Source organism: Rana temporaria, chromosome 2, assembly GCF_905171775.1.
Source record: "Rana temporaria chromosome 2, aRanTem1.1, whole genome shotgun sequence".
In the NCBI taxonomy this organism is placed as follows: domain Eukaryota; kingdom Metazoa; phylum Chordata; class Amphibia; order Anura; family Ranidae; genus Rana; species Rana temporaria.
Genome location: NC_053490.1, coordinates 349696424 through 349717074, shown reverse-complemented (window position 1 = coordinate 349717074; position 20651 = coordinate 349696424). Strand labels below are relative to the sequence as shown.

General features: G+C 47.5%; 2 protein-coding genes across 6 annotated transcripts in view; one reads left to right on the top strand and one right to left on the bottom strand.

Annotated features, from left to right (window-relative positions):
- PLEKHA6 (pleckstrin homology domain containing A6) overlaps positions 1-20651 on the bottom strand; it is a 1721986-nt gene that overhangs the window by 652647 nt on the left and 1048688 nt on the right. For all 5 annotated transcript variants that reach the window (XM_040339539.1, XM_040339538.1, XM_040339541.1 and 2 more), the window contains exons 10-11: positions 19292-19360; positions 19102-19182 (exon numbers count right to left, since the gene is read on the bottom strand). In XM_040339539.1, the coding sequence (XP_040195473.1) occupies positions 19102-19182; positions 19292-19360 (150 nt within the window). The remainder of the gene's footprint in view (positions 1-19101; positions 19183-19291; positions 19361-20651) is intronic.
- On the top strand, positions 16615-17169 carry LOC120928441 (NADH dehydrogenase [ubiquinone] 1 alpha subcomplex subunit 13-like). The gene has a single exon (XM_040339544.1). The coding sequence runs from the start codon at positions 16663-16665 to the stop codon at positions 17095-17097; it is 435 nt and encodes a 144-aa protein (XP_040195478.1). The 5' UTR covers positions 16615-16662; the 3' UTR covers positions 17098-17169.

The window sequence follows — 20651 nt, the reverse complement described above, 5'->3', positions numbered from 1 at the left end:
AAAAACACCCTCGACCCAAAAGATCCTAACAATTGCCGACCCATAACAGGCCTAAATGTTTTCTCCAAGATAATGGCGAAAGAAGTTGTACAACAGCTACAACATCATTTAGACACCCATAAATTACTCGATCGGTTTCAATCGGGTTTTCGTCCTGGTCACGGTACAGAAACAGCACTGCTCAAAATATGGGACGACGCCCTCGAAGCAGCAGACGAAGGAGAATCTTCTCTGCTGGTACTGTTGGACCTAAGTGCTGCTTTTGACACGGTAGACCATGGATTACTACTGACTCGGCTAACAGAAGTAGCCAGAGTCGCGGAATGTGATTTAGCTTGGTTCTCCTCCTTCTGGGAAAACCGTTCGCAAACGGTGAAACTGGGACCTTTCACTTCTGAAAAACGGACGGTATCATGTGGAGTCCCTCAGGGATCCCCTCTGTCACCGGTTCTTTTCAATATTTATCTGCACCCTCTTTTTGAAATCATCAGTAACCAGAAGTTACTTTATCACTCTTATGCAGATGATACACAATTGTATTTTCGCATCTGCAACAAAAAGGATCATTCTCTTGGATTAGAGAACTGCCTTTTTTTAATAGAAAACTGGATGACAAAGAGTTATCTTAAACTCAACGGTTCGAAAACAGAACTTCTCCTGTTTCAAGCCAACCGGAAAAATCATCACGCGACAACATGGACACCCCCGCCCATTCTGGGTAAAACTATTACCCCTAGCCCCAAATTTAAAAGCCTCAGAGTCATTTTTGACACCAACATGACAATGGATGCACAAATAGGGTCAGTAGTCAGCGGATCGCACCATCTGCTGCAAAGATCCCGAAAGAAGACATTGCAGTCGTGATGGGAACAATTACTAATTCCAGACTTGACTATGCAAATGCCCTCTATCTCGGTCTCCCAAAATACCAAATCACTCGTCTGCAAGTCGTGCAAAATACGGCCGTTTGATTAGTGACCGGCAAACAAACATGGGAATCGATCTCGCCTGCTCTGAGATCCCTTCATTGGTTGCGGGTAAAAGATAGAAACACGCTGGAAACATGTCCGTCGGACATGTCCGATGGTTAGTACACCTAATCGGACATGTCCGCTGGTTATGACGTGTAACCAGCGTCCCGAAATCCCTCGCATGCGTCGAATTGATTCGATGTATGCGTGGAAGCATTGCACTTCCGTGTTTGAGAACGTTGGTGTCTTCTACGTCACCGCATTCTCTTTTCCGCGGGGATTTTGGTCTGATGGTGTGTACACACATCAGACCAAAAGCTCCCAGGAGACATGTCCGATGAAAACGGTCCGCGGACCGTTTTCATCGGACATGTTTCCTCGTGTGTACGGGGCCTAAGGCACTCTGCCTAATGCATACGTGTATTCAAGGAAACGCCCCCCAATATCTATGCGAAAAAATAAAACCTCATAACCCCAGTCGCATTCTGCGATCCACCAATCAAAACCTGGTCCAGATTCCCAAAGCCAGATAGAAATCCAAAGGAGAACGAAGGTTTGCAGTCCAGGGACCGCGACTGTGGAACACCCTACCAACCACCATCCGATTGGAGTCGGACTACTTGGCCTTCAGGAGAGGGATTAAAACCCATCTCTTCTAGGGTCATAGGGTTTCACGGAAGTGATACAGCGCCCAGGGGAGATTCAGTTCGCATGTGCTGCGCTATATACGTTTTTCACTCATTCACTGAATGTCAGCAAGGCGAGCCATGGCCATGTAAGATCTTCTGAAATGGGCCGAGATTTTCCTGGCCTGCCGCAAGACGTCCTGGACCCCAGGGTATTTGGCAACTAATCGCTGCACGACCAAGTTCAGGAAGTGTCCCACGCATGGCACGTGTGTAATTTCCCCCCGGTTTCAGCACGCTCAGCAGATTGGCACCGTTGTCGCACACCACTTTACCAACTGTCAAATTGAGCGGTGTTAGTCACTGATCTGCCTGTGAACGCAAAGCTGGAAGGAGTGCAGGACCAGTGTGGCTCTTGTCTTCCAGGCACAACAGACGCAGTACAGCATGGCAACGTCTCACCTGGCATGTCGAATAAGTTCTGGGGATCTTCTCCAGCGCAGCGGAAGAGACGGTAGCACCGGAAAATAAGGAGTCCGCCGAGGAGGAGAGGGAGGATGGCCATATAGCTCTGGAATGCCCTTCTGTAAAAATGTTTTCCTTCCTTGGACCTTCCATTGTGGTGTTCCAATGGCCACAAATTTTCGAAAGGCCTCCGAGTCCACCAGTTTATATGGCAGTAGTTGACGGGCTATCAGTTCCGACAAGCCAGCGGTCAACCATTGGGCAAGAGGGTTATCTGGCGTCATCGTTTTTTACGATCAAACATTTGGGCCATGGAAGCCTGCGTTTTTGCAGAAAATACGTGAGGACGGCACGATGGAAGGTGGAGTGGAGGACAATTGTGAGCATAGAGGAGAAGGAGAAGGAGAAGAGGCTGGACGGTGAGAGCCTGGAGTGTGGCTTCTGATGGTGTTCCTCCCACTGGGCTCGGTGATGGGAGGCCAGGTGCCTTCTTAAGGCGGTCGTCCCTAGGTGAGTGTTGGGCTTACCGTGACTTATGTGTTGACTGCAAAGGCTGCAGATGGCAACACTATTGTCTGCAGCGGACACGTTAAAAAAATCCCACACTGCGGAGCCATTGGCCGGCGTCCTGGGAGCGCCAGATGTGACCGTACATGGTTGATTGCTCGCTCCTGATACATTAGGAGTCTGGTTTGTCCCTCCTGTGCAATGTAAGTTCGGCCTGCTTCTCCTACCTATCTGCTGGTCCATCTCTCCCTCTGAACTCCCCTTCTCTTCCTCTCTTGTGGGCACCCACGTGATGTCTGTAGACACGTCATCATGGACGTCACCTTCCCCATCACTAACAATAGAGATCTCAGAGTGGGCAGCAACAGCGGGCACCAACCTCCTTGGGCTGATTTGAGTACTGTTGTCAGACTGCTAAGTGCCGGCTGTTGCTACCTCCTCTTCCTGATCCAATGCCAAGAATGGCTGCGCATCGGAAATGTCTTTTTTTTTTTTTTTTTATTTATTTATAAACAGGGAAATAGGTCCACAGGGACCACCACGACAGCACAATCATTGTCAAAGAAAACATTGAGATATACACGTGAGGGATACAATACAGATTAGCACACTTCTTGCAATCCTTATGGATAAACTAAACAATACTCTACGTGTCTGTGCGCACGTGCACCAATCAGGCACGTTCGGTTCAACCTCAGCTGGGGCACAGCTGTATGCAGCAAATTGTCATTATATCCCCGGCTGTTCTCTCTTTTGCATACGCATATCCCACACAGTACAATTGGTTCTGGTCGGGTCGCTATGGCCCCGCGGGACCAGTCCCCTGACTTTTTTTTCCCCCTCTACTACCGTACTAAACAGCAGCACAGAAGTTACCTAGAGTTAAAGAGCAGTTAGATTCTAGTGGATCCAGAAGAGATATAGTCAGAAACCGAGGAGATAATAAGAGAGAGGGACAAACTAGGAAAGGAGTGAGAGGGGGGGTGGGGAGTTACGAACATGGGTTCCACGTCCACTGTTCGGACAAGGAGGGGGGCCACTCATCCCGCCGACCCGCCGCCAGTGCCCGATCTGGAGGTTTCCAGCAGAGAAAATCAGTTCCATGTTTTGGCAAACGTCTCCTGCCTAGTTTGGCTTGTGAGGATGAGGTCCTCCATTTTATTGATTTCATCTACCTTCTTCAGCCACATGGCAACGGTCGGCGGGTGCAGTGACTTCCAGCGGAGCGGAATGCAGGCCTTCGCTGCATCCAACAAGTGGCGAATGACTGATCGCTTGTAAATGCGCAGGGGGGTGTCAGTGGCATGGAGGAGGAAGTACGCCGGTTCATCAGGGACCTGTCTATCCATGAACTTCTGCATAATCTGCCTGACCGTGCCCCAGAAATTCCGGATGCAAGGGCATGTCCAAAAAATGTGCAGTAGTGTGCCTCTCTCCTTTTGGCAACGCCAGCACTGGTCTGACGTTGCCGGGAAGAGTTTATGGAGTAAAGCTGGGGTCCTATACCATCCAGTGAGGATTTTGTAGTTGGTTTCCTGTATTTTGGTACATATGGAGGATTTATGAGTAAGTGTTAGAATCTGTTGCTTTTTCTGGGTGGTAAATGTGCAGTTCAGTACCCTTTCCCATCTAGAAAAACCGGGGGACTGGTAATCTTCTCTTGGAGCAATTGGTAAGTCGTGTGCAAGGGACAACGCATGTGGCAGTACTCCCGTTCCAGAGCACCATTCCTCCAGCGCCGTAAGAGGCTGACTTGCCACCAGAGGGGGTGGCATGGTACCCAGAAAATGGCTGAGCTGCTCAGCTCTCAAGAAGTGTAGACAGTAGCTGCCTCCCGGGGCCATAAGTTCTGCGCGTGTCTTCCACCTCCCCACCCCGCCGAAGTGTAATGCCTGGAAGAGGCCCGATTCTCTCAGCGCCCGGAACCTCTCATTTTGCACTATTGTCCCTAAAGTGCGTCTCTTGGAGCAAGACAACGTCCGCTCTCATGCGGTGCATATCCTGTAGCAACATCCTCTTTTTTTGGGCGTGTTTAGCCCTTTCACATTCAAAGACACTATGTTTAGTGTGTCCATGTTCGCAGTTATAGGGAGGTGGGGGAAGGGGGGAAAGTCAGGCAAGGGGGGGAGGGAACTGACAAGGAAGAGAACAGTAGAGTCGGGTAAGCAAACCCAGAGAAGGTAGAGTGAGATTAGGAAGCCAGCACTAGGGCGTGCGGCTGTCTAAGAGAGAACTAAATTGGCTAAATATAGCAGAAGCGCTCTCCTGTAACACACTGGGAGTTGAGCGTGGTCCTAAGTGGGTAGTAGGGTGAACAGAGCCAGGAAGCGAGCTCCCGAGGCCGCCCACCCCCCACCGGCCAAATACATTAATGCATCATTAATCAGTAATCAGGTTAGCAACTAAACAGCAAGGATAGCAAAAAAGAAAAAAAAAATAACAGGCACATCAGGTAAAACAGGTAACACAGGGCAAACATTACAAACAGACACCTCATGGTTGATTCAAACAAAGCAGACATAATTTGTCCGATGGAGTATAATCCGATCGTGTGTACACAAGTACATCGGACTTAAGTCCAAAATACAAACACGCATGCTTAGAACCAATGCTAAACATCAGACAACAATAGCAGAAGTTGCCCCAAGGGTGGTGGTAAAGAGCTGAAAAAACACGTGATTTGGTGAAAGTTGGATGAAAAAGTCCTTCCGTGTGTATGCAGAACAAGTTCACGGCCAACACCCATTCAGAGCACAATCCACAGAACAGTCAGATGGAAATCCGATTGTGTGTATGAGGCTCAAGTTTGGAAGCCCAGGATCTATCCATAATGGGGTATTTGGAGATAAATTTGATTTGGAATATACCTCTTTTGCTACACCCGCTCTCCATAGCTTAACTGTCGTTTGTCAATGAAGGGGCCAGGTTGTACCTGGATTTTAACCAGCGACATGGCAATGCTTGGAGTGCCTCCACTGAATGGACCACAAGCGGCCTTTAGAATTGTAGCAGGGTTATATTTATCCGGGTCCAACCATCTCCTAACCATCACTAACTGTGTAGCTAGATAATATTTATAAAGGTCTGGGAAGGCTAATCCCCCCTGTGTCGCCAAACGCATACGTGTGGTTAATTTAATTTTGGCTGGTTTATTTTTTCCATATAAATGAAGAGAGAATACCATGTAACTGTACAAAAAAACTTTAGGCAGCCATTGTGGAAAATTTCAGAATAAGTACCGAAATTTAGGAAGAATCGTCATCTTTATTAAATGTATACGTCCCAACAAGGACAGGGGTAGTACTGTACTTCCCAGACCCTTAGTTTTTTTTGAAAACTCCTGTATTACTGGATCTAGATTCAGCATTCAGAATTCTTCAACCCATTGGGATATTATTATACTGAGATATTTACATTTTGCTACCCATTTCAATGGCAAATTTAAAGCAGCTGTATCCTGTGCTCCTTGATCAATAGGAAATAGTAGAGATTTACCCCGGTTTACTTTAAAGCGGATCTCCACTCTAAAGTGGAGTCCCGCTGATCGGCACCCTCCCCCCCTCCGGTGTCACATTTGACACCTTTCAGGGGGGAGGGGGGTGCAGATACCTGTCTACAGACAGGTATCTGCACCTACTTCCGGCCCTACGATACGGGCAAAAGACAGGTTTTTTCCTCGCTTCCCGTCCGTCCCCCGTTGTATGCTGGGAACACTCGGCTCCCAGCACACAGCGGGAGCCAATCGGCGGGCGCAGCGCGACTCGCGCATGCGCCGTAGGGAACCGGGCAGTGAAGCCGGAGCGCTTCACTTCCTGGTTCCCTCACCGTGGATGGAGGGGGGAGCAGCAGGGTGACGAGCGATCGGCTCGTCATCTGCTGCGATCGGCGCTGGACTCCAGGACAGGTAAGTGTCCTTATATTAAAAGTCAGCAGCTGCAGTATTTGTAGCTGCTGGCTTTTAATATATTTTTTTAGTGGCACATCCGCTTTAAGCCCTGTAAATAGTGAAAAGGTGTTTAATAATTCTAAAGCTCCCTCCAATGATGGACCCACATCTCTCAAAAACAGCAACATATCATCAGCATAAAGGGCTACCCTCTCCTCCAGCTCCCCTACACGAAGCCCTTGAATATTTGGGGAAGTCCTAAGAGCCTCTGCCACCGGCTCTATTGCGATCGCAAAAAGAGCCGGAGAAAGATAGCAGCCCTGTCTCGTTCCTCTATATAGCTGAAAAAAAAAGCTGACAACCTTCCTCCTAATTTAAGCGCTGACATGGGTTTGTTATGTGTTAAGGCTAGCCATTGGCTTGCCTGGGTTTGTGGGAGGAGCGTGGGGCTTCTTATGCTCGCCCTCTTCTCCCAGTGCACGTCGGCGCTGCTTCCGGGTCAGGACGCATCACTTCCGGTTCAGGACACATCACTTCCGGTTCCGGGGATCCTCCTCCTCCTCCTCCTCGTCCGTCCGTCCGTTCGTTCGAGCGAGCGATCGGTATCGCCGGACATCGTGGGCGGCAAACACCGTCGGCTGGCGGCGTTCACCCGTGTCGGGGGTGTGGCCTGGCTCCCTTCTTCGTTTGGGTGGCATTCCGGCCTCCGTGCGCGTACCCTTGCTTCGCCCTGGTAGGGTCAGGTATGTTTGGGGGGGCTGGTCGTCACACGGACCGGGGGGGGGGCGGATCATCACGCGGACCGGGGGGGGGCTGGTCGTCGCACGGACCGGGGGGGGCCTGGTCGTCCTCCAACCAGGGGGGGGGGGGCTGGTCATCACACGGACCGGGGGGGGTGCTGGTCATCTCACGGACCAGGGGGGGCTGGTCATCATACGGACCAGGGGGGCTGGTCATCATACGGACCAAGGGGGAGCTGGTGTTGGGGAACATATAAACTGTTTGGATTCCTGGCCATTGCTTTTGTTAGTATGCATTGTATAGATGCTTCCATGTTCCATGCATGTTAGAATAGCCTTGGTGGATGCGGGGGGGGGGGGTGTATGGGGGGGCTGTTTTTTTTTGTAAGCTGGGTATGATTTGCTTTCTTCCATCCCTTGTGCAGGGTGTCTGTTTTTTCCTGCAGGTGGCAGTATCGCTGCAGGTGCATCAAGGTAAGTACTGCGGTTAGGTGGGGGGGTGGGGCACGGGTAGCTAGTCTGGGCCTCTGCTTCAGGGAATCGCTGGGGGGGCGGCGGTGGTGAGCGTTTTTTTCCCGCAAGCATCATGGATCTTGCTGGGACCTGTAGTCCACGGTGCACTATCAGTCGGTCCCCTCTGAGCCACGCATACTCACCGCTTAGTCACGCTGGGAGTTTTTTAGGGGGAGGGTGTTCCCGTTGGGTCACGGCAGCGCGGTGCCACTCCTCTGGCTTCTGGGGGGCACAGGGCATAGGTTCTTTACACGCTTCACGCTGGCGCAACATGGGGTGTGCTGGGTTAGGTCTCAAGCATACCTGTATCTGGTTCATCGGCTACAGGCTCCGCGGCCGCACGGCAGCTCTGGGCCATGGCCTCGCACATGGCAGGCTCAGGTTACTGGGTGCATTCTGCCCAGGGTCACTTTTTCCACCGCAGAGCACGTTCACTCTGGGTGGGGGGTGATGGCGGTACAGGGGTCATCGTTTTGTTAATTATTCGTGATATATTTTCGCAGGTGGATTCAGCTGTGTCTGCGGCAGCGAGGTGTGTCTGTTTTCCTTTTTGAGGGGATTTAGTTAGGTTTACATAATCAGATCCGTCACGTCTTCGGATCAGTACGGGCTGAGTTTTCGTTTTTAATTGATTGTTTGCAATCAACTCGCCTGTACGTTCATACGTCATACGTTGCATCACACTTACACGCCTATTTCTGCCTACCACGGTCTGTAGGTTCTAAGCCCTGAGTGTGCGTTTTTAATTACCTGTGCAGCACCACAGGTGCTCGGGCTCGCGCTACATTCACGCAGGGGGTCATGGTCATTAGTTTGTCATGCGCATGTCTTCGATAGTTGCACCACACATTAGGTAGTTGCGGGGTTGTCGGGTGGCGTAGTTGACTTGTTGGTTGTTTTTTCACAGGTTGTGAACATGTCCCAGGTGTCAGAGAGTGAGGATCTTGCGTTCATCCCGGCCACACCATCTAGGGGCTCAGAGCACGGCAGCTCGCCATCGTTGAGAAGCTGGACTATTCCCAGGCTCATGGCCGAGCTCCGTTCCAGGGGCATTCCTTTCGCGGCCTCAGCCAGAAAGGCAGAGTTATTTAGACTCCTTTTTCCCACGCAGTCCATACCGCAGCCATCCACCAGTACTGATCAAGCATCCCTGCTCACCGCTTTGACACAAATTCACACGGTGCTGAACACTCTTTCAACCTCCGTTCAGCTATTGCAGGATAGGATGGATGTTTTGGAGGCTCGGCCAGCCGGTGTGGTGGTCCCGGCAGCTGTCCCGATTCCAGGGCCGTCGGCTGTCCCGATTCCAGGGCCGTCGGCTGTCCCGATTCCAGGGCCGTCGGCTGTCCCGATTTCGGGGCCGTCGGCTGTCCCTGCTGCGGTCACAGAGAGGCCGTCTCCTCTGGCGGTTCCCGCTAGTTTTGGTACGGTTCCGTCCATCTCCCCTGCCCATTTTATCCCAGCCAACCTGAAGAAGGATATTCTAGAAGGCAAGGACGTCAACTTGGCCTCGCTCCTCATTGCATCACAAGATGTAGTGGAGAATAAGGCGTATGCCTGCGGGGAGGTCTCGGTGGTCCTTAGGACCCGCGATCCCAGGTTAAACCGCAAACTTAGCATCGCCGAGTTCGTCCTGGCCTTCGGGATTTTTAGGGACATTATTTGTGGGGTTAGTCCTGCCAGGAGGGAGGAGTTGGACCTCTATTTACATAAGATCGTAGATTTGGCCCACAAGTATGGCGGTAGCTCGTTTTACGACTATCACAGATCCTTCTCTGTCAAAGTCGCGGCCATGTGGGCTCAGTTCCAGGTGGTGTCATGTTGGAGCGTGATCGATACCGAACTGTTCTGCAGGCATTTTGCCAGCCAAAAGTCTCCAACATGTGCCACCTGCCAGTCTGCGGCCCACACTGCTAACTGGTGTCCTAATATTGAGCATCTGGGGGCAGTTGGGGCCAGCAGGCCTGGGTCAGGCGGCTCTTCTTCAGGCCCGTCGGGCCTAGTTGACAAGCTGGGCAGGCCTATCCATGTCTTAGGGAAATCACAACTGTGTAATAACTACAACTACACGACATGCAACTATAATCAGTGCAGATTGTTGCACGTCTGCCCGATTAAGCCCTCAGGGGCGTCATGACTAAGTGTAGTGAACATCCCACGGCTGGATTTTTGTTTGGCGCATCACCCTTCGCAAGCGCTCAGGCGATTTTTGGTGGAAGGGTTTGAGGAGGGCTTTCATACTGGCCTCATTTCTCTTCCATCGCAGTCGCACGAGTGCGGTAATTTGTTATCTGCTACCACTAACCCTGAATTGGTGGATGAGTTGCTAGGGGTGGAGTTGGCCAAGGGCTTCATCATTGGGCCGTTTTTGTTCCCACCATTTGCCATGTGGAGGGTGAGTCCTGTTGGGGTGGTGAAGGGAAAATTTTCGAATAAATATCGTTTGGTGTACGATCTGTCTGCTCCTCATTCATCACCCATACCCAGTTTGAACTCCCTCATCCCTTCGGGGGAGTTTGCATTGAAATACGCCATCCAGCACATATTGCAGTTGGGTGTGGGAGCTTGGTTGTCCAAGGTGGATGTGTCCGATGCCTTTAAGCTCCTCCCTATCATGCCGTCATTGTGGCAGTGGTACGGCATGAAGTGGCGGGGGCAGTTTTTCTTTGCAACCAAGCTGACATTTGGATCCAAAAGTAGCCCGTGGCTGTTTGACACATTTGCCTCAGCACTCAACTGGGTGTTGGCTGAGCGGTTGGGGTGTGGTAAGGTTTTGCACTATTTGGATGACTTCCTGTTGCTGGAGAGCCCGGCTCAGGCGCCCAGGGATCTTGCCACACTTACCGATCTGTTCAGGGATCTGAATGTCCCCTTGGCTGCCCACAAAATGGAGGGTCCAGCTACCACAGTTACCTTCCTTGGGATCACGTTAGATACGGTGCGAATGGTTGCTAGCTTGCCACAGGACAAGCTGGTCAGGATTCGTGGGGTCATCCATGGCTTTGTTAGATCCCCAGTATGTTCTAAGAGGGAGTTGCAGTCTCTCTTAGGCATGCTGAATTTCGCTATGCGTATTATCCCACAGGGTAGGTCTTTTGTGTCTCGCCTGTTGGCTCTCCTGCCGCTCTTTCAGGAGGCCGACTCGAGGGTGCGGTTGGAGGCCGATGCTAGGGCAGACCTGCTCATGTGGGATCTGTTCTTGAGGGACTGGAATGGGGTGTCCTTGTTCATCCGACTCCCCACCCCAGCCTCCCCCAGGGTGTTTTCTGATGCCGCCGCATCAGTGGGTTTTGCGGCCATTTGCGGGCGGCAGTGGCTCGCTGGGCCCTGGCCTCCGGAAGTGGCGGAGATTCCGGGATTTTCCCGAACGTCCGCTTTGTTCGAAATTGTCCCCATTGTGGCCGCAGCATATACCTGGGGGCCCTTGTGGTCTGGTCATACGGTCGTGTTTTGTACCGACAATATTGCCACCGCGGCTATCATTAACAAGGGGAGGTCAGGTTCCCTTACAATCATGGCGTTTATGCGCAGGCTGACCTGGTTGGGGCTCAGATTTAATTTTGACTTTCGGGGGGAGTTTGTCAGCGGGGTGGACAATGGGGCGGCAGATGCATTGTCCAGGTCTGATTTCCCTCGTTTCTTTCGGTAGCATCCGGAGGCGGATCGGAGGGGCTTGCCGGTGCCGCCATTTGCCCAGCTGAGGTTGGACTGAGAACCCTCGGGTCTCGGGCAGCGGAACTTATCCATGGTTCTTTGGCCAGTAACACACGCAGGGCCTATGAGACGGCTTGGAGGTGTTTTTGCAAATTTACGTCTCTTCATCCTTGCACCAGAGGTCATGATATCAGTTACATGTTGGCCTTCATGGCTTTTTGTCATGATGGTCTAGGTCTGTCGCATAATACCATCAAGGTGTATTTAGCAGGTATCCAGCATTATTTTTCCCTGGCTCAACCTGCATCGCCGTCCATTTTTGTGGCTTATCCCGTCAGGGCGATGCTCAGGGGTATCCAGAAGGCGCAGGGAAGACCGGTGGTGACACGTCTGCCCATCTCAGGGTCCATGGTGCGGGGGTTGGCGGATTTACTGGCCCTGTCACCTTTCGGGGTGGGGCCCAGCTTGGTCTTGGAGGCGGCAGTGTTCCTCTGCTTCTTCGGATTCCTCAGGCCTGGGGAGGTTGCCAGAGCTGGACCCTACTCCCCTGCTCTCCGCAAAGGGGATCTCATCAGGTGGCCGGATCATTTTGCATTGCAGCTGCCCAATAACAAGACTAGGCAGGTGGGGCAGGGGTTCGTGGTAAAGTTTTATAGCTCCAACATGGCCTGGTGTCCGGTGAAGGTTTTGGACCGGCTTATGGGTTTATTGGCCGCAGCTCCGCCTGAGAGCCCCTTGCTTCCCTTTCCTACCTTGGCCCTCTCCTCATCCCAGTTCATTTCCCATATAAGGATTCTGGTTGGGAGGTTGGGGTTTAACCCGAATAGGTTCTCAGGACATTCCTTTAGAATCGGTGCTGCTTCTGCAGCTTCCAGACGGGGGGTCCCGGCTCATGTCATTAAGTACATGGGCCGCTGGCGGTCCTCGTGCTTCCAGCGTTACATTCCAGACCCCCACGCAGAGGTTAGGCAGGCTTTTGAGGTGTTATTGGTTTAAGCATGTATCTGTTTCAAGTTGTCATTAAACTATTACTGTACCTAAATTGGTGTCTCTTTGCCCTCTTTTAGGCGTACCCTCACGGGCGACCACGGCACACCTCAGGTCGCTAGGGTTGGGGTAGGGCGTTGATTACTATCCAGTATTCAGGCTCCGATCACAAGTGTTAAGGCTAGCCATTGGCTTGCCTGGGTTTGTGGGAGGAGCGTGGGGCTTCTTATGCTCGCCCTCTTCTCCCAGTGCACGTCGGCGCTGCTTCCGGGTGCCCACCCACCCAGTCCCCCTTTTTTAAATTACTTCTTCATAGGGTATGCCCTCTTTTAGGCGTACCCTCACGGGCGACCACGGCACACCTCAGGTCGCTAGGGTTGGGGTAGGGCGTTGATTACTATCCAGTATTCAGGCTCCGATCACAAATATTGTTTGTATCCAATTAATGAATACTAACGGAAATCCCATCCTTCTAAGTATTTCCCATAGAAAGGGCCATTCGATAAAATCAAAGGCCTTCTATATATCTACGGAGGCCACTGTCCTAGATCCTTCATGGACATGATGAGTATGTATATTTGTGTATAATCTACGTAAGTTAACATCCGTCGTTCTCCGTGGCATGAATCCTGTCTGATCTGAGTCTATAATAGTTTCTAATAGGGATTGTAGTCTCTATAGGCCAGTGGCTCTCCACCTGTCTAGTGCCGTGACCCCTTGATAAAATTTCCCTAGTTGTGGGGACCCCTAAAAGTAAAAATATTTTTGGAGCGTGGGTTGTCGGCACCCAAGGCAAGATGATTTGCACCCCTAACCCGCAGACATTTAAGGCTCCCTGAGTCCCTTCCACTTGTACAGTATTAAAACCCCTTATGGTACATGTTAGGATGTACCACTCCTTCTCTTTGTTCTCCCTTCTATCTCGCTCTATCCTAATTTCTTGTCCCCCCCCCCCATCCCTCTCTCTAGCTGTCTTTCTTGATCTCTTATTCTTTCTCTCCCTTTTTCTTTGTTCCTCCCTCTCTTTTTCTCTCCTATCAATGTATTCTCTATTATTAATCCTTCTCTTACTCCTTGGTGGGAAGTTGGGATGAATGGCAGTGCTGGGGCGAGTTCTGATCAGCCAACTTACGTGCTTTTGATCAAGGTCATCTGCTGATCTGAGAACTGTAGTGGGGACTTTTAATGGCAACTATAATCACAGGTAGTGTTACTCACTGTGTCTCTGACTTGAATCTGGAGATAGGGTCTCCTCCAGCCCCTCCCACTTCACATTCCTCACCAGTCAGCTGACCTCTAGTCTCTGCCCCCCAGCCATGTGGTGAACTGAATAGGCGGCTTCGAAGAGGCTGAGTTGGCGGCTGTGGGCTCCAGGAACAGCCCAGCTGGGCAGCCGCAAAAAGGCTAGAAAAGCATTGCAGGCTTCAGGAACAGCCCAGGATTCAGTGACCCCTGGCAAATCATCATTCGACCCCCGAGGGGGTCCCGACCCCAGGTTGAGAACCACTGCTGTATGCCAATATGAAGAGCATAGCTTTGGATCCTTAATTTCCTTACATATGAGAGTTATATGTGCCTGTCTCATTGAATCTGGCAAGGCCCCTTTCAATAACCCATTAGTATATACTTTTGCAAGTTTAGGGGCTAATAAAACTCCATATTTTTTAAAGAATTCCACAGGGATTTCACCTGGGCCTGGCGACTTCTCCCCTGGAAACGTGCGTATGATCTTTATAATCTCCTCACTTGTAACTGGGCAAACCAATGCCTCTCTCTCCCTATCCGACAACCACATGAGGGCTACCCGGTCCAACAGGTCCACCATAACCCACGGGCAGAAGTCGCAGGGGTCCGTTTTCATCAGACGAACCGATCGTGTGTACAGGGCATTAGTGTTTAATTATTATATTCAACACAAAAAAATGGGAAAAATAATACATTTGTGTTTTTTTGCCTGTTACTTCTCTCATTTATGACTATTGTTATTTATACAATTCTTATACTTTTATATTGTCCTTTATGCCATTTCCGGTACTCCTGAGGCTCCTTCGTTTTTTTTTTCTTTGCTATATAATTTTATACACCTTTCAGGAGTTGTTAGGTGTTTTACCTTGAATACATTTTTTTTAAGTATGTCTATACATACATATATATTGTTTTTAAATGCATACAGATTTTTTTTTAATCTTATACACTTTTCCGGGGTGTCTAGTGCATTATTTTTTTATGTCTCTCTGATTACAACATTCTTAGTACTCTTTTATAATGGCCACCATAATGTTGGTCCATGTGGAGACTAACAGAAAATGGCCGCCACAGTGTTGATCTATGTGAGACCAACGGAAAATGTCCGCTGTAATGTTTACCTATGGGCGACTAATGGAAAATGGCCGCTGTCATGTTAACCTATGGGAGACCAAGGCAAAATGGCTGACGTAATTTATTTCAATGACGGACCACAGGAAAATGTCTGTTGTCAATTTCAAAATACTATTTAAAGACACCAAATACAGCCTATTGTTATGCCCTGATGAAGTCACAGGATATGTCGATACGTGTCGGGATTGGAGCAATAGATGAAACCAGGAAGTGACAGAAACCTACGAGCTTGTGGAGTACTATTTTTTAACCAGAAGTGAGTGTATCGAGGTTTTTATTCCAAAAAATTGGCTTGTTTTAAACGGGATTAAGCTATTGGAATTTATCTTCCATTTTACACCCCCCCCATACTGAGCCTGTTCGCGAAGGAGGACATACTACAATCTATCTCTGGAACCATCAAAGAGGGACCCTCTGCTGATTGCTGCATTTGATTTATTCATGCTGTAACCTTACAGCAGTAAGGTGAGGGGCTGGTACACATGTAGGTGTCACTACAGTGGATTGGCCGTTGCTTTCATGGTGGAGGGATTTACCACTCATCTTAACTGCATTTGATTGTCACAGTATTATCTGGGATTGGCTTACATGTCATAGATACTCTTATACAGAGTTTACACTTAAACTTTTTACGTACATTTGGACTTTTTAATTACGCTTATTATAGTTATAATTGCTTAGCAGTTTATTTCACTGTTTATCAATATGTGATTATTTTCAAGTTACCATCACCTGTTATTGTTGAATATTGTTTCAATTTGCACTTTAGCACCCAGCAAGATTACACCAGCACTTTATTAATTTTAGTAGTTTCCCCTTAGCCACTTGCCACCCAGGCCAATTCTGACATTTCTTTCTTACATGTAAAAATCATATTTTTTTGCTAGAAAATTACACAGAACCCAAAGAAACCCAAAAGAATAAGATGGCGGTCATTGCAGCGTTTTATCTTGCACGGTTTTGAGTTGCAGAGGAGGTCTAGAGCTAAAAGTATTGCTCTCACTCTAAAGTTTGCAGTGATACCTCACATGTGTGGTTTGAACGACGTTTACATATGTGGGCGTGACTTACGAATACATTCACTTCTGCGAGCGAGCACACGGGGACAGGGGTGCTTCAATTATTTTTATTGTTAATTTTTGCTTTTATATTTGTATTTTGACACTTTTTATTTACTTTTTTTTAGCACTTTTATTCCTATTACAAGGAATGTAAACATCTCTTGTAGTGCTTGACATGTCCTCTTTACTGTGAAATTTGGGTTCAATAAGTCCCCAGATCTCACCTCTAGGCTGAAAAACCTGAAATAAATAAATAAAAAGAAGATCTCAGCTTCCCAGCCGAGGCGGCGACATTTATTCAAATGCAGAGGCTGGCACGATGTTATAACATCGCGTCCAGCCTCCGAAACAAACGATCATAGAGCCGGGAGAAGCACTGGAGGGGGGGATGTCCCCTCTTGCTGACTGTAAGAACGATCAAGCGGCTAAACAGCCACTATGATCATTTGTATGGTGAAGAAAACTACTGGATCTAAAAAAATGATATCTGAATCATGCCTGTAGCTGACGGCATCATTCAGATATCAATGTCATTTGACATTACGTGGACGGCAAGCGGTTAATATTTTTTTTTATAAAAAAAAAACAATGCAGGAAAAATGCAAGTTATGTGGTTTCCAATGGCATAGCTCTCACCAGTGCAGTCAGTTCCAGGACTTTCCAGTTCCAGAAAGAAAGGTAAAACACGCTTCATTTTTCCTGCACTGGAAAGTGGTAAAATGCATCAAAAATGCACTGGACCCCAGTGAAAAAACAAACAAACATGAAAACAGAAGACAATGCAAAAACACCGAAATGTGCATGCAAAAATGCAACCGGGTGACAGCGTCAGGTTCCCGATAGGTCGGCCCTCGGTGCTGTGCGGCGGGGAAGATGGCTGCGTCCAAGGTGAAGCAGGACATGCCCCCTCCAGGGGGATACGGCTCGGTGGATTATAAAAGGAACCTGCCTCGTCGGGGCTTTAGCGGTTATACTATGTTTGCTATGGGTATAGGAGCCATGGTATATGGACTTTGGAGCGTTGGCATGTGCAATAGAGAAAGGAGGCGACTATACATTGAAGAGCTAGAGTGTCGAATAGCACTGATGCCTTTAATCCAGGCAGAAGATGATAGGAGGGTGATATGGACTTTACGAAAAAATTTGGAAGAGGAGGCCATTATTATGAAAGATATCCCAGGTTGGAAGGTTGGAGAATCTGTTTTTCATACAACCCGCTGGGTGCCCCCTATTTTAGATGAGCTGTACAACCTGCGTTCCGAGGAAGATTTTGATAATGAACAACATGGTTTCAGGTGGTATGTTTGAACCCCCTCCATCTTGACTGCAGTTATAACATAAAAAAAAAAATCTTCAATTCAAAAAAAATAAATATGCAACCGGAACAGATATAGAGTGTGTTTTTGTGGTGTGGACCAGCCCTTATACATTTTAAGTGTAGCTCATTGCACCCATATGCATGCATGTTTTTTGCTATAATTCAGCAGTAGAGTGAATAGCTTTGTTGTATTATGCTTGATGTTAGATGACATACTTGGTTATCTGTACCTGTTGTATATCTGTATGTACTGTACATGCTTTATACAAAAGTATTTCTAAAGAAGTTTGGCTATGTGGTGTGCGTACATTGAAAACTATTGCACTAACAGATTGATACACTGTGGAGAGAGGGTTAAACAACCTAAAGAATAATATATTGCTGGTTTCTGAATGATTTTGTCTAGTGGTGTGCAGACTTTTATTGCCACCTTGTCCTACTGTGGACTAGTTGTTTCCAGGAAGCATGGCTTTTAAAGTGGTTGTAAACCCTTACAGGCCACTTTTACCTACAGGTAAGCCTAGATTAAGGCTTACCTGTAGGTGCAACAAATATCTCCTAAACCTACACGGCAGGCACACTGAGCGTGCCGCTAGTGAATGGGATCATGCCGTTAGTGGCAGCTCCCGCGCGCATGCGTGGGAGTGACATCATCGCGGCTCCGGCCAGTCACAGCGCCAAAGCCGCGATACCCGAAAGTCACTCCGGTAGAGATGGAGGAGGTGAACGAGGATTGCTTTGATCTCAGGTAAGTACTTCATAATGAGCTTGTATTCTATGCATACAAGCTCATTATGCCTTTGTCTTGTAGGAGTTTTTTTTTTTTTTAACCGAGGCTTTACTTCCTCTTTAACATTGTCACTGCTGATTCACAAGCCTGCAGCTTGTCAATCAGTAACTAACCACACTAGCCCTGCCAATTGGTTAATGATTTCACAGCACTGCCTTTGCTGCCTGAGAACTTCCCAGTGTGAGTTGCAGTGTCTGGGAGGGGTAGCATGCAAAACACAAATAAATAAGGATTTGGCTCATTCAGGGAGGATTTTTTTTTCTTTTTTTACTAACAAAAGAATAACGTTCACCTCATATCTGGTAATGTTTTCTGCAAGAATTCCTTTCCACCATTAGATGTTCTAATTTTTCCAGGTAGAATTATGTCCAATTATGTCATTATACTTGGAAAACTGAGGACATCCTGTGAGTTCAGTGTGTATTGGAAAGACATCACCAAAACACCATGCCCTCACATACATTGATCCAGTGAGAAACACTGCCAACATTATGCAAGCACTGCTCTTTGCATCACTGCAGACCACCTAGAATTGAAGAGGTGAAAAGGAAGCATTTGACTATCCTGTGGACATCTCAAAAAAAGTATAAAAAAAAGACATAGTACACAGCTGAATAGTAGAGCTATGCTTTATGTGGAATTAGATCCCACGTACCAGGATAAGGTTTGCTGATGTATTTGCGAACACTGTCAACTAGCTAAATTAAGGCACATTTAAAGATGTTGGGTGCCTAGATCTGTTATTTTTTTTCTAACAATAAAGCTGCTTGAAAGTTGTGGAATTTGTTAAATACAAATTGTCTGTATATGTCCAGCATGGTTTTGGCAAGGCCGTAATGATTGATGCAGAAAGCTACATTATTAATTTACCTAACTGCTGCTATACCCATTGAAAGTAGTTTGTTTTAAGAAACCAGGAGAAATAAAAACTGTTGATTATAGTCTTTTTCATTAAATGCTATATATTTCCAAACTTTTTTTTTATATTTCTTATTTACCGTATTTATCTGCGTATAACACGCACAGGCATATAACACGCACCCTAACTTTAAGAGGGAAGTTTCAGGTTAAAAAATGTTCACAGCCCCCTGTGTATAATACACAGGCACAGTTTACCCTCTATTTTCAGGGTAAAAAAAGTGAGTGTTATATGCCAATAAATACAGTAGTTAATTTCTTTTTTTTTTTTTTTTATTTGACTTACCTTTTCAGCTCTCAGCTGCTGCACCAGACGGTCTTGCTCCCTCACTACTTTGTGTTGTTCACATAGCCTACCCAGGAGTTTCTGCCACAAGGAGAGCATAATGTTAGTGAAGCCATACGTTTTCTTTTTATTAAGATGCTTCTATATTAACATTACATTGGATGAGACTGGTCGTGAATGATCAACTTACGTCAGTATCTTGTTCATTGAATTTGTAGCTCTGTAATGCCTCTCTGTAAGGATCTGCGTATGGGGATACCTAAGTATTACAAATATGTTTAATCACACCTAGCTCAAAGTCTGTACAACAGTATACTTTGCTCAAGAAATTCATAGAAATTACACGCACTTTAGGAGCTGGGTGACCCAAACATAAATTAGCCAGGTTTGAAACCATTTTTTACAGATAACCAGCATAAGATAATTTGGAATACAAGGAATTTTTTATTTTATTTTATTTCCTGCATGTGATTTGCAAAGTGAAGCTTTACCTCATTTATTAAGCTCTGGAGCAACTGCACCTGCAGTCGTGCACAGTCTATTGGCCTTAATTAAATCAACCCCAATGTCTGCTCAATATGGCTACATAGAAGAGAGATAAAGAAAGCAGAACAGTAACTGAGTTGAGAATGAGGAGTAAGCAGAGTAACCAGGAGACAGAGTGAGAAGTGTTTATTGCAGGTAGTGAACAGGAGAAATGAGCAAAAGCTGACCATGGAACACTGAGAAAAGAACAGTATGAGCTGGCTGGAAAGAGTATGTATAACATAACGGGAGACATAGGCAGGCCATAGATGATGTGATTTTCTTACCTGTAACCATGGATTGAAGGGACAAAAATCATTAGATTCCCCCATAAACACAGTCAATGAGGGGGGGGGGGCTGGCGTGAGTAGCGGTCCCTGCCGGAAGAAGACAATTATTGCTAGGGGCTATAGCCACTGACAATAATTGCATGCTGAAAATCCAACATGCTGGTTGTACTCAAGTTGGTCGATGGATATAAAACTTAAGTTCATGCTGTGACAATAGATTTCCTTTAGCAAAACAACAGAAAAAAAATATAGAGAGTAAGGAAATGATTGTGTTCATGGGGTGGTGGTCCTCAGAAGAAATACAAGGGAAAAAAAGTGAGGGAGTGGGCTTCAAGGGGAAAAAAAAAAGGATAGGTGGGAGAGCCCTTATGTAGTATGTACACAGAATTTTAATTTCAAACATTTAATAACAACAAATCAATTTACATTTGGTAAGGTTGCGAATCACCAAGTTATATGGTATATACAACCTACTGAGTACATGTGCTGAGAATACCTGTGTCTCCATTCAGGAGAAAGGTAGGTAGCTCTCAATACCTCGGGAAACCTGGTCCGTTATCAACAAGCAATAAAGGGTGTGATGAAAAGGATTGTAGAGGAAAGCAAAAAACTCCATCAACTACTTGAATGATAGAGTTGTACATAATAGTACTACTATTTAGGAATGGGTTAAAGTCTATGTTTAATTCAAAAACGCCCCGAGGATCAAAAGGAGACCACTCTAAGGCCCCGTAC